Source organism: Sus scrofa, chromosome 10 (genome assembly GCF_000003025.6).
Source record: "Sus scrofa isolate TJ Tabasco breed Duroc chromosome 10, Sscrofa11.1, whole genome shotgun sequence".
Taxonomy (NCBI): Eukaryota; Metazoa; Chordata; class Mammalia; order Artiodactyla; family Suidae; genus Sus; species Sus scrofa.
This window is the reverse complement of record NC_010452.4, coordinates 46,859,235-46,872,728: the sequence shown is the minus strand read 5'-3', so window position 1 is coordinate 46,872,728 and position 13,494 is coordinate 46,859,235. Positions and strand designations below refer to the sequence as shown.

Sequence of the window (13,494 nt, the reverse complement as noted above, 5' to 3'; positions counted from 1 at the left end):
TTAGCCCTGAAATTCAGCCAGCCAGCATTTATTATGCTAGGCTCACATGTAAAACAATGGGGCAGTATGGAATAGTAAATTGATGGTATGATTATAAAATGCTAAGAATATATTCAGAAGAATATTGACAGGCATGTTTTGAATACCCACTTTAGGTCATAAGCTATACTATTAAGTCTTAAATATCAGTGAATATATATAAGTGTATATGGTAAGTTACATCTGATTATGTAAGATAATGAAGTATAACTTTTAGAGCGAAAAATTTAAAAAGAAGTTTCTGGGTTCCTATAATAGGCCTGTTTCCTCAGTATTCAGTGTTTTGTAATCCCCACTGGTTCTCTCCAGTGACTTTATATTCACCCAGAACTTGGATAACAGTTCTCATAGTGGAGCTGGCAAAAATGGAGTAAATAGAACTATAACCCTGCCCCACTCATGCTGAGTCTGTAGAGTGTATCTCATCAGAAGCTCAGGGTAGCATCTGAGCTATCAAAGGGGTCAGTGTTCCCTTTAAACTTTTTGTATTCTTCCTTACACTCCTTTGCCCTAAGCTACCTTACTATGCTCAGACCAGTCTGTTGGTGTATATATTAATAAATTTGTAATTAAGGGCAAAGACACTTCCTGTAAATTGTGACTCATATTCCTCAAAAAACGGAAGTTGAACCAGGCCTCTTACTCTCACCTGTCCCTTAATAACTCTGTTGGTTACTTTTCATCACTCCTCTCCTACCCAGTTCTAATGCAGAACTAGATATAGGTGTCATCATCCAGTTTCTTCCAAATAAAGGGAGAAGGGCTAATTTAGCCTTCTCCCAACATTTGGGAATGGAAATTTCCCTTATGGACAACTGAGAGGGCTGGCTTCCTGGGCGTTGGTTCTTCTGAACACTTTTGTCTTAAGTCGTGTAACCTTAATTAGTTTTGTGGATGCAGTACTGACTTTTGGGTTAATTACAGTGCAGCATGGCAATAATGCATTTCATTGTTAGTTTAATTGATCTACAAATTGTTTGAGACTGCTTCAATTTGTTCTCAGTGAAATGTCTGATTTTACTTTCTTAATCTATGAAATATCAGCAAACCAAAGCATTATGAATATTAATAAGTTTATTAAATCCACATATATAAATAACTATGCAAAAGCATAACCTATCAATGGACTTTAAAGAAGTTGAATGTGTTTTAGTTATGTTCTTTTAGGTCCTAATTTTCTAGTTCTAACTTTGCCAATATGTTCACACAACATTCTTTTTTTTTTAATGAACTTTATTACATTTGTAGTTGTTCAGCAATCATCAAAACCCAATGTTATAGCATTTCCATCCCAAATCTCCAGTGCATCTCCCCACCCCTCAACCCGTCTCATTTGGAAACCCTAAGTTTTTCAACGTCTGTGAATCAGTATCTGTTCTGCAAAGAAGTTCATTGTGTCCTTTTTTTAGATTCCACATGTAATGATAGCATTTGATGTTGGTGTCTCACTAACTTCATTTAGCATAAAAACTTCTAGGTCCATCCACATTAATGCAAATGCCCTTATTTCTTTCCTTTTAATGTTGGTGTCTCACTGTCTAAATTCATTTAGCATGAAAATTTCTAGGTCCATCCACATTAATGCAAATCCCCTTATTTCTTTCCTTTTAATATTCCATTCTGTATATATACCACATCCTCTTGATGCACTCCTCTGTGGATGGACATTTAGGTCATTTACATGTCTTGGCTATTGTATATAGTGCTGCAATGAACATTGGAGTACATGTGTCTTTTCAAGTCATGGTTTTCTCTGGATAGATGCCCAGGAGTGGGACTGCTGGATCAAAAGGTTATTCTATTTTTACATTTCTGAAGAATCTCCATATTTTTTTCCACAGTGGTAGCACCAATTTACATTCCCACCAACAGTGTAATACAGTTCCCTTTTCTCTAGCATTTATTGTTTGTAGACTTTTTGATGATGGCCATTCTAGCTGGTGTAAGATGGTACCTCATAGTGGTTTTAATTTGCATTTCTCTAATAATTAGTGATGTTGAACATCTTTTCATGTGCTTTTTGGCCATCTGTATGTCTTCTTTGGAGAACTGTCTGTTTAGATCTTCTGCTCATTTTTGATGGGGTTGTTTGTTTTTTTGGTATTGAGCAGTAGGAGGTATTTATAAATTTTGAAGAGTAATCCCTTGTCATTCACTTCATTTGCAAATATTTTCTCCCATTTCATGAGCTTTTTGTTTTTAGGGTTTTCTTTGCTGTGCAGAAACTTTTAAGTTTAATTAAGTCCCATTTGTTTATTTTTGTTTTTATTGTCACTACTCTAGGATCTCAGACGATATTGCTGTGGTTGTGTATGGTGTTAGAAGTGTTCTAGTTTCACTCTTTTACATGTGGCTGTCCAGTTGTCCCAGCACCACTTATTGAAGGGACTGTCTTTTCTCCACTGTTTATTCTTGCCTCCTTTGTCATAGATTAGTAGACGGTGGGTGTGTGGGTTTAATTCCAGGCTTTCTATCCTGTTCCACTGATCTGTATTTCTGTTTTTGATGAGTGTAGCTTTGTAATATAGTCTGAAGTCAGGGAGCCTGATTCCTTCAGCTCCATTTTTCTTTCTCAGAATGGCTTTAGCTATTCTGGGTCTTTTGTGCTTCCAAACAAATTTTAAGATATTTCGTTCTAGTTCTGTGAAAAATGTCCTTGGTACTTTGATAGAGATTGCATTGAATCTATAGGTGTTTTGTGTAGCACAGTCATTTTGATAACATTGATTCTTCTACTCCGAGAGCATGGTATGTCTTTCCATCTGTTTGTGTCATCTTTGATTTCTTTCACCAGTGTTTTATAGTTTTCAGAGTACAGGTCTTTTGTCTCTTTATGTAGGTTTATTCCAAAGTATTTTATTCTTTTTGATGCAGTGGTAAATGGGACTGTTTCCCTAATTTCGCTTTCTGATCTTTTGTTGTTAGTATACAGAAGTGAAGTCGATTTATGTGTATTAATGTTGTATCCTGCAACTTAGCCAAACTCATTGATGACCTCTAACAGTTTTCTGGTAGAGTCTTTAGGATTTTCTAGATAGAGTATCATGTCATCTGCAAATAGTGATAGTTTTACTTCTTCCTATCCAGTTTGGATTCCTTTTATTTATTTTTCTTCCCTGATTGCCATGGCTAGGACTTCCAAAACTATGTTGAATAGTAGTGGCGAGAGCAGACATCCTTGTCTTGTTCCTGATCTCAGTGGGAATTCTTTCAGCTTTTCACCATTGAGAATGATGGTAGCTCTGGGTTTGTCCTTTGTGGCCGTTATCATGTTGAGGCAGGTTCCCTCTGTGCCCACTTTCTGAAGGGTTTTTGTTTGTTTTTTGTTTGTTTGTTTTTTAATCAGAAATGGGTGTTGGATTTTGTCAGAGGCTTTTTCTGCATCTATTGAGAGGCTCATACGGTTCTTAATCTTCAGTTTCTTAATCTGATGGAATTGTGGATATTGAAGAATCCTTGCATCCCTGAGGTAAATCCCATTTGATTATGGTATACAATCCTTTTAATGTATTGTTGGATTCGGTTTACTAGTATTTTGAGGATTTTTGCATCTATGTTCATCAGTGAAATTGCCCTGTAATTTTCTTTTTTGTGGTATCTTTGTCTGGTTTTGGTATCAGGGTGATGGTGGCCTCACAGAATGAGTTTGGGAGTGTCCTTTCCTCTGAAATTTTTTTGAAATAGTTTCAGAAGAATAGGTGTTCTCTCTTCTCTAAATATTTGATAGAATTCACCTATGAGGCCATCTGGTCTTGGACTTTTGTTTGTTGGAAGTTTTTAAATCACAGTTTCAATTTCTGTACTTGTGTTTGGTCCCTTCATCTTTTCTATTTTATCTTGGTTTAGTCTTGGAAGATTGTACTAAGAATTTCTCCATTTCTTCTAAGTTTTCCATTTTATTGGCATATAGTTGTATGCAGTAGTCTTGTAGGATCCTTTTGTGTTTCTGTGGTGTCCTTTGTCATTTCTCCTTTTTCATTTCTAATTTTATTGATTTGAGTCTTCTCTCTTTTCTTCTTGATAAGTCTGGCTAAGGGTTTATCAATTTTGTAGATCTTTTCAAAGAAACACCTTTTAGTTTCATTGATCCTTGCTATGGTTTTCTTCGTTTCTATCGCATTGATTTCTGCTCTGATCTTTATGATTTCTTTCCTTCCACTAATTTTAGATCTTGTCTGTTCTTTCTCTAGCTGCTTTAGATGTAAATTTAGGTTTTTGGGGTTTTTTGTTTTGTTTTGTTTTTGTCTTTTTGCCTTTTCTAGGGCCACTTCCCATGGCATATGGAGGTTCCCAGGCTAGGGGTCGAGTCAGAGCTGCAGCCACCAGCCTATGCCAGATCCACAGCAATGAGGGATCCGAGCCGCGTCTGCAACCTACACCACACAGTTCATGGCAACACCAGATCCTTAACCCACTGAGGAAGGCCAAAGATTGAACCTGCAACCTCATGGTTCCTAGTCAGATTCGTTAACCACTGTGCCATGATAGGAACTCCAAGTTAGGTTGTTTATGTGAGTTTTTCCTTGTTTCCTGAGGTGGGCTTGTATTGCTATAAACCTCCCTCTCAGAACTGCTTTTGCTGCATCCCTAGGTTTTGGATTGTTGTGTCTTTGTTGTTATTTGCTTCTAGGTATTTTTTAATTTCCTTTTTGATTTCTCCAGTGATCCAGTGGTTGTTTAGTAGCATGTTTAGTCTCCACGTGTTTGTATTTTTTGCAGTTTTTTCTTGTGGTTGATTTCTAGCTGTATAGCGTTGTGGTCGGAAAAGATGCTTGATAGGATTTCAGTTTTCTTAAAGTTACCAAGGCTTGATTTGTGGCCCATAATGTGATGAATCCTAGAGAATGTTCTGTATGCACTTGAGAAAAACATGTGTTCTGCTGCTTTTGGATGGAATGTCCTATAAATATCTATTAGGTCCATCTGGTCTAATGCTTCATTTAGGGCCTGTGTTTCCTTGTTGATTTTCTGTCTGGATGATCTGTCTGTTACTGTAAGTGGGGTGTTCAAGTTGCCCACTATTATTGTGTTATTGTCAGTTTCTCTTTTTAAGGTTGTTAGCAGTTGCCTTATATATTCAGGTGATACTATTTGGGGTGCATATATATTTATAATTGTTCTGTCTTCTTCTTGGATTGATCCTTTGATTATTATGTAATGTCCTTCTTTGTCTCTTACAGTGTTATTCTTTATTTTAAGGTCTATTTTGTCTAATAATAGTATTGCTATACCAGCTTTCTTTTGATTACTGTTTGCCTGGAATATTTTCTTCCATCTGCTAACTTTCAACTTGCGTGTGTCCCTAGAAATGAAGTGGGTCTCTCGAAGACAGCATATATATGGGTCTTGTTTTTGTATTTATTTAGCCCGTCTATGTCTTTGGTTGGGGCATTTAGTCCATTTACATTTAAGGTATGTGTTGATAAGTACGTTCTCATTGCCATTTTATTAACTGTTTTGGATGTGTTTTTGTTGGGTCTTTTATCTTCCCTTCTTTTGTTCTGTCCTCTTGTGGTTTGATGACTATCTTTAGTGTTGTGGTTGAGTTTATTTTTCTTATTTTTGTGTGTATCAGTTTTAGGTTTTTGGTTTGCAGTTACCATGAGGTTTTGATGCAGGAGTATTGTTTTAAGTTGTTGGTCTCTTAATTGCAAGTGCATCTCCAGTGTCCTGCATTTGTACCCTCTTTTTATGATTTCTGATTTTGGTAGCATATTTGTGCATGGATGATTTCCTACCTTCACTAAATCTGTATGCCTTTACTGGTGAGCTTTGTCATTTGTGGTATTTTTGTTTCTATTTGTGACCTTTTCTGCCTAACGAAGTTCCTTTAGTATTTGTTGTAAAGCTGGTTTAATGTTGCTGAATTCCCTTAGTTTTTGCTTGTTTGTAAAGCTTTTGATTTCTCCTTCAAATCTGAATGAAAACCTTGCTGTGTAGAGTAATCTTGGTTGGAGGTTTTTCCCTTTCATCATTTTAAGTGTATTATGCCACTACCTTCTGGCCTTCAGAGTTTCTGCTGAAAAATCTGCTGGTAACCTTATTGGGATTCCCTTTTATGTTGTTTCTTTTCCCTAACTGCTTTCAGTATTTTCTCTTTGACTTTAATTTTGGTCAGTTTGATTAATATGTGTCTTGGGGGGTTCCTCCTTGGATTTATATTATATGGTACTTGTGCTTCCTGAATATGAGTGAGTGGTTCCTTTCCCATGTTAGAGAAGTTTTTGGCTGTTATTCCTTGGAATATTTTTTCTTTCCCTTTGTCTCTCTTCTCCTTCTGGCTCCCCCATAATATGGATGTTGGTGCGTGTAATTTTGTCCCAGAGTTCTCTGAGACTGCATTGCTTTTCAATCTCTTTTTCTCTTTTCTGTTCCGCATCAGTGATTTCCACTAGTCTGTCCTCCACCTTATTTGTTCTGACTCCTGTATTCTGCTGTTGGTTGCTTCTAATGAGTTTTTTATTTCAGTTATTGTATTTTGCATCTCTGCTTGCTTAAGTTTTAAATCTTGTATTTCTTTGCTCAGTGTTTGCTGTATCAGCCTTTTCCTCCAGTTTATTTCCAATGTCTTGCTGTATCAGCCTCTTCCTCCAATTTATTTCCAGTGTCTTGCATCATCTGTCTAAAGTCTTTTTCCTGGAGTCTGATGATCTCCAGGTCAATTAGCTATTTTTCTGGGCTTTTTACCTGCTCCCTTATCTGAGTTCTAGTTCTCTGCCTTTTCATTTATATAAGTTTTTGGTGTGGTCTCCTTTTTCCAGACAATAGAGTTATAGTCTCTCTTACTCCTGATGTCTGCCCCCCTTGTGGCTGAGGTTGGTACAGGGGCTTACTGTATGCTTCTTGATGGGAGGGACTGGTGCCTGCCCACTGGTAGGTGAGGCTGATTCTTATCTGATGGGTGGGGCTTTGTCCCTGGATGAGATTAGAGATGACTCTGTGCCTGGTGGGTCTTTAGACAGCCTTTTTACTGATGGTTGGGGCTGTGATCCCACCTGGCTTACTGTTTGGCCTGGGGATTCTCAGTGCTGATGGGTGGGGCCAGATTTTCCCAAAATGGCCACCTCTAGAGGAACACACGCTGATGAATATTCCCAAGAGCTGTACCCCCAATGTCCTTCCCCTGCAATGAGCCAAAGTCACCCCGTTTTCCCAGGAGATCCTCCAAGCACTAGTTAGGTCTGAACCAGATTCCTATGGAGTCTCTGCTTTGCCATGGACCCAGTGTACATGGAAGCCTATGTGCACCTTTCAAGAAAGGGGGTCTCCATTTTCCCCAGTCCCATGAAGCTCCTGTGCACAAGCCCCACTGGCCTTCAATGCCAGATGCTCCGGGGGCTTTCTCCAAATGTCAAATCCCCAGGTGTGGGAACCTGATATGCAACTCAGATCTCTTACACACAGGTGAGTCTCTGTGACAGTTACTTTCCAGTTTGTGGGTTGCCCATGCAGTGGGTATGAGTTTGCTTATATCACATAATTGCCCCTCCTACCATCTTTCTGTGGCCGCCTCTTTGTCTTCTGGAGTTAGGATATCTTTTTAAAAGTTTCCAGCCCATTTGATTGAAGGTTGTTCAGCAGCTGGTTGTAATTTTATTGTTTTTATCAGAGAAGGTGAGCTTCAGTCCTTCTATTCCACCATCTTCATCCCATCTCAACAATGCTGTCAAGCTAATATTCCTCTGTGTGACAGGATGTAAACCCAGTTTATTCTGATGGACATAGTATGCTTTTTTATACTTAATGAATTTTATTACATTTATAGGTGTACAACAGTCATCACAAACCTTCAGTGCATCTCCCTACCCCCCACCCTGTCTCATTTTTAAACCATAAGTTTTGCAAAGTCTCAGTATCTGTTCTGCAAAGAAGTTCATTGTGTCCTTTTTTCAGATTCCACATATCAGTGATAGCATTTGATGCTGGTGTCTCATTGACTGACTTCACTTAGCATGATAATTTCTAGGTCCATCCGTGTTGTTACAAATGCCGTTATTTCTTTCCTTTTAATGGCTGAGTAATGTTCCATTGTGTATATGTACTGCATCTTCTTTATCCACTCCTGTCGATGGACATTTAGGTTTTTTCCATATCTTGGCTATTGCAAATAGTGCTGCAATGAACATTGGAGTACATGTGTCTATTCGAGTCATGGATTTCTTTGGACAGATGCCCAGAAGTGGGATGGACAAAGTATTCTTATTGGCTATGGTGGCTTGAGCAGTGGAGGACGTGGACCTGTCTTCAGTGGTGGCTGAGGGCTCTGATCTTCCGAAGGGAACCATGGATTAGCACAGAGGGCATCTAATGCCTTCAGACCGGTCTCCCACCTCAGGTTGAAAAGCAGTAAAGTCAGGAGCGGCAGAATTCCTTTTTCTGTGAATCCCTCCTCCTCTATTACAGGCTTTTCAGCTGCAGGTGCTCTCCCTTTCTGGGCTCTTCAGGTCTTTGCTGAGAGACCAGGCATGATCTCCCACAGGTGCTCCTGGGAGAGGGAGCCACACACGCACAGGACCCAGCCAGCTTCCAGGGCCTGGGTCTGGGCCGTCTGAGTGAGACACACAACGTTCCTAAGTGAATGGAACACCTGAGATAAATGAGTGGAAGCTGACCTTCTTCTGTAGCATTGGTTTACAGCCATAGATCCAAGTTTTTATGAACCAGGATATGGTCTATCTTGGTGAATGTTGTATTCTGTGAACTTGAAAAGTGTGTATTCTGTGCTAGATGGTGTCTTCTGTGAAGATCTGGTTGGTTGATAGTGCTGTTCAGTTCTTCCGTCTCCTTGCTGATTTCCTGTAGACTAATTCTGTTGCAGCTGTAATTGTGCTTTAGTTTATCTTTCTCCTTTCAGTTGTTTTTGCTCTGTATGTGTGGCTGTTGTCCAGTACATACTCATTTGGGTTTATGTCTCAGTGAACTGGACCTTTTATCACTAGTAATATAGCCCCTCCATCTTTCATGTTTATTATGTGGTGAAGGTTTCCATCCTTTCACCAGTAAACCTGCCCAAGTCTTGAAGCCAGTTTCCTATAGACAATATATAGTTGGCTTATGGTTTTTCCCCTATTTTCATTTGATGTAATTACTGATATGTTTGTACTGAGTTCTCCCATTCTTGTTTTCTTTGTATTTTTTGGTCCTATTGTTTCCCCTTTTAGAGCTGCCTTTTAGGTTATATGAACATTTTTAAGTACTCCATTTGAACTCATCTATTAGGAGTCTGACTATTACCTGTTTGTGTAGGTTTTTTAGTGGTTGCTCTAGAATGACGTGCGCTTTTCCTTTTTTCAATTACTATACCCTCTCCTCCTGCCAACTTCTTGTATAAATATTGCAGATGCTCTTGTTGAGGTAGCTCAGCTTCTGGAGTGGAGGGAATTTCAAAGTCAGAGGAGCCTTGTGAATCTGTGTTACTGTTACAGTTTAGCGGCCTTTTCTCCTGAGGCATGTGTTTCCCACTGCTCAGAGTAGTTGTTTCTCTAGCACTGGGAAGTGTGTTTATATCTTGATCTCTGCCTTTCAAATCAGAGTAAGTATCCTTCGGGCAAAATACATTTTGTTCCATCTGAAGGATGGGAATATTCTCTTTGATTTCTGGTCTAGAGCCACCTTTGTTCAAGGAGGTAATATCCCCACTTTTTCTCTCTTGGGAAGATAACAAAACAGTGTCTGATTGGCTGTCCCAGCCTTGACTTCCTTGTTCTGATATGTGTGTTGACTGAGAAGAAGTCTGGGAAGAAATGTGAGTTGATTCCCCATCAGAGTCACTGAAAAGCTTTGGGGACTGAGAGCCCCCTGCCTCTGTGGAGGACGGAAGGTTTTCCAAACAGTCATCTGTGATTTCATCATTTCTTTTAAAGAACACTTCCCACTGTGGTACTTCCCCTTCAGCCTTCTGCTGGTGATGGGGGACAGGACTCGTGTCTCCTTGAGCTGGAGCCGTGATTTCTAATTCTTCACTTTCACTATTGGATTCTTCACAATCTACGAAGTTTGCCCAGAGACATGTTGGCATACTCTCTGCTTTGAAGCATTCTGTGCTTTCTGTCTGTTTTTCAGGCTGGTCTTGTGGTAGAGCAGTCATGGGAAGTACCTCAGAGTGAAGAGTCTGCTGATTTGGAACCTTGTGCCTTAAAGGTACTGGCAGAGGATCATCAAAGAGATCGTCATCGTCCTCCTCCTCCTCCTCTGTGGGACAAACAGAACAGGTGTGTAGGTAACAGAATGCAAACGGAACCTATTGGTGCTTTTAGTAAAAATCCAATTTGTAGCATTTAGCTGCATTTTTTAATTTGTGGAATTGGGAGTTCACTCTTCTTCCAAGAGAAACTAAAAGGCCCCTCTGAGATATTCTCAACAATTTAACTACCAGCCTTCAACTTGTCACAACACTAGGTTGTGAATTGAGACTAGAGATCTGTGTTCCCCATAAGGCTACAAATTCTTAATCATGGGTCCTCATCTGATAAGTTTTGTTTTTTTTTTTTAAACTAAAACAGCTTTCTATGCTTTGTTTCAGACCTACTCAGTCTCTCAAAGTAGGATCCAATAATTTGATTTTGCCTTATTTTATAAGTTCTACAGCTGATTCTGTTCGTCAGCCAGGTTTTCAAACCACCTAGACTAGAAGCAAGGTTTGCAGACTGTGTATGCTTTGCAGATAGTAGATGCTCAGCAAGTTGGCTGATACAATAAAAAGAATTGTTTTTTAAAGTTTGCCCTCATGAACATTTTTTGATACCCACTTAGTGCATGTTATAGGCTGAATGTCCACGTCTTGCCAAAATTCATAATTTGAAGCCCTAAGTGCAACGTGATGGTATTTGGAGGTAAGACCTTTAGAAGATAATTAACTCATGGGGGGGCACCTATGCGACGGGGTTAGTGTTCTTATGAGAAAAGGAAGCAGATTTCTCACTTTTCCATGCCCATGCACAAAGGAAAGGCCATGCGAGTGCACTGAAGGTGAGAAGGTGGCTGAAATGGCCCCTACTGGGAACCACATCTGCCAGCACTTTGATTCTGGACATCCCAGTGGTATCCAGAACTGAGAGAAGTTGTTGCCCAGTCTCTGGTAATTGTTACGCAGGCTATGCTAAGTGCACAAGGCCATGAGACTGGGGGAAACACAGAAAGATTATATCAACTTGAACCAAAATGTTAGACAAGCCACATTTTAGTGTCATATTACTGTGTTAAGCATGCTGCATGAGCATGTTTATATCCACCTGTGTCCTTAAAATGAGGAAATCTTCAAGAATGAAATTCTTATCATTCAATACATGAAATTTACATAAGCTAAAATGACATGTCGTGGCATTGGGGGAAAACAAACATTTTCCTGCCCTCTAATACCACTTACCCCCAGAGAAGGAAGTTAAATGCTTACAGGATTACTGTGTAGGGCAACTTACTGTTCTAGTGCTAAAAGCAAGTAAATTATAAGTTAACTTTTCCCAGCAATCAAAGACACAGCTAAAAACTTCATTTTTCAGGACTCTTAAAGAAAGGAGTCCGTAGAAACCACCATCTAGCTCCCATTTTACCAAGGAGACAGGCCCAGAGAAGGTCTGCAACCAGACAGGGGGAGCTAAGGATGAGAGCCAGTTCTTAGTGTTCTCTTACAATTTATAATTGTTTCAACAAGCAATTATTTCATCTTACGTCTTTTCTAAAGGACTTAAGGTGACTAAGATGTCTAGCCACTATATTTGGAATCATCCTAGTTTCCAAGTTATGGCTTCATTTTAAGCCATGGATTAATACATTTGTTATAGCTCCTCCACTGATGTGCCAAAATTATCTTTTAATGGAATGTTTTTGTATCATCGCTAAGGTGGACAGCTTCCTGTTTCGCATCAGTGACTATACCAACATTACAGTATGTTTCAACTGTAAAAATAAAACATTTTCACATTACCTCACCTCTATGTATCTGAAAAACAAAGTTTTTATACTATTAGAAGTTTATTCTGACATGTATTCTTTTTAGAATATAAAAACTAAATTTCTCTATGAAAATAGACACAGAAAAATCACAGTACTTACAGAAGTGTTGAAATCCTTAACATTTACACAAACTGATAACATACCCAAACTCAATTAAAAAGGACAAATGTCATACTTCATAGATACTTTCAACCATCATATACTGCTGATGTCTATATAAACTGGTATAACCATTTTGGGAAACAGTTTGGCAATATGTATATATCAAGCACCATAATTTCTATAATCGAACCCAGTAATGAGAGCTATGACACAGACTTCTGTACAATGTTTACCACAATGTTTATAAAACTGAAGTTCATAATCTATATGACAAAGTACATGACAAAAATTATATAGTTATAATGCAATTTAAAATATGCAGCCCTTGAACGGGTGCTTTTGAAGAATAAAAATTTTCCAGTAAAGAGGTTAAGTATATGTATATGTGTATATATACACACACATACACACAAAGTGATCCAAGCTGCCTTTCAGTCTGTATACACCTATTCAGTCTTACAGTTGTTATGTAAACACTTCCAGGCTAATTAGTAACGGCTCTTCCCTTCAGCTCCAGATGTCCTTCCTGTCCCCCACTGCCCTGGACCCTACACCTAAGGACCCTTGCCCACCTCTTCACAGTCCAGGAACTAAGAGCTGCACAAATGAAGAAATTGGTCTTGCACTATGGTCTTGCACTACGGCTACTGCTGGTCTCATTGTAGGTACCAATGAGACCAAGGTTGAATATTTTCAATATCACCCCCGTGATTTGTGTAGGTATTTATATAAATGATTCAGGATGGAAAGGAAATACATGAAAATGCTAATAAAGATATAGTTGTAAGGTTCTACATAACTATTTTCTAAATTATCTACAGTAAAGGAACAGTAATTTTATAAAATTGGTCTTGAGATAATTATAATAATGGTTAACTATTAAATTATATAAATTAGATAAAGATTAAACTTATATAAAGAGCACAGTTTTATTAAAATATATATATATATATTTTTGGTCTTTTTGCCTTTTCTAGGGCCGCTCCCATGGCATATGGAGGTTCCCAGGCTAGGGGTCTAATTGGAGCTGTAGCCACCGGCCTACGCCAGAGCCCCAGCAACACAGGATCTGAGCCGCGTCTGCAACCTACACCACAGCTCACGGCAACCTGGATCCTTAACCCACTGAGCAAGGCCAGGGATCAAACCTGCAACCTCATGGTTCCTAGTCGGATTCGTTAACTACTGCGCCACGACGGGAACTCCTAATTAAAATATTTTTAAAGATGCTAAGAGACAAGCGACTTCTACATGTACCCTTCAGATTCTGAGAAAAGAATAACACAGAGCAACTGATTTAACACTGCATGTGTAATAGTAACCACTAATTTGCATCAACAGAGCATGTTAAGAACTAGAAAAGGTTCCAAATGCAGTGGTCAGGTCACTGTGGAGACTCAG

General features: G+C 38.9%; 1 protein-coding gene across 4 annotated transcripts in view; it reads right to left on the bottom strand.

The window, feature by feature from the left end:
- The window catches only part of DCLRE1C (DNA cross-link repair 1C), a 43,833-nt gene continuing 39,219 nt past the window's right edge, over positions 8,881–13,494 (bottom strand). For 2 of the 4 annotated variants that reach the window (XM_021063989.1, XM_021063990.1), the window contains one exon: positions 8,881–10,230. In XM_021063989.1, coding sequence (XP_020919648.1) covers positions 9,248–10,230 — 983 coding nt within the window. In that variant the 3' untranslated portion in view covers positions 8,881–9,247. 4 annotated transcript variants of the gene reach the window in all.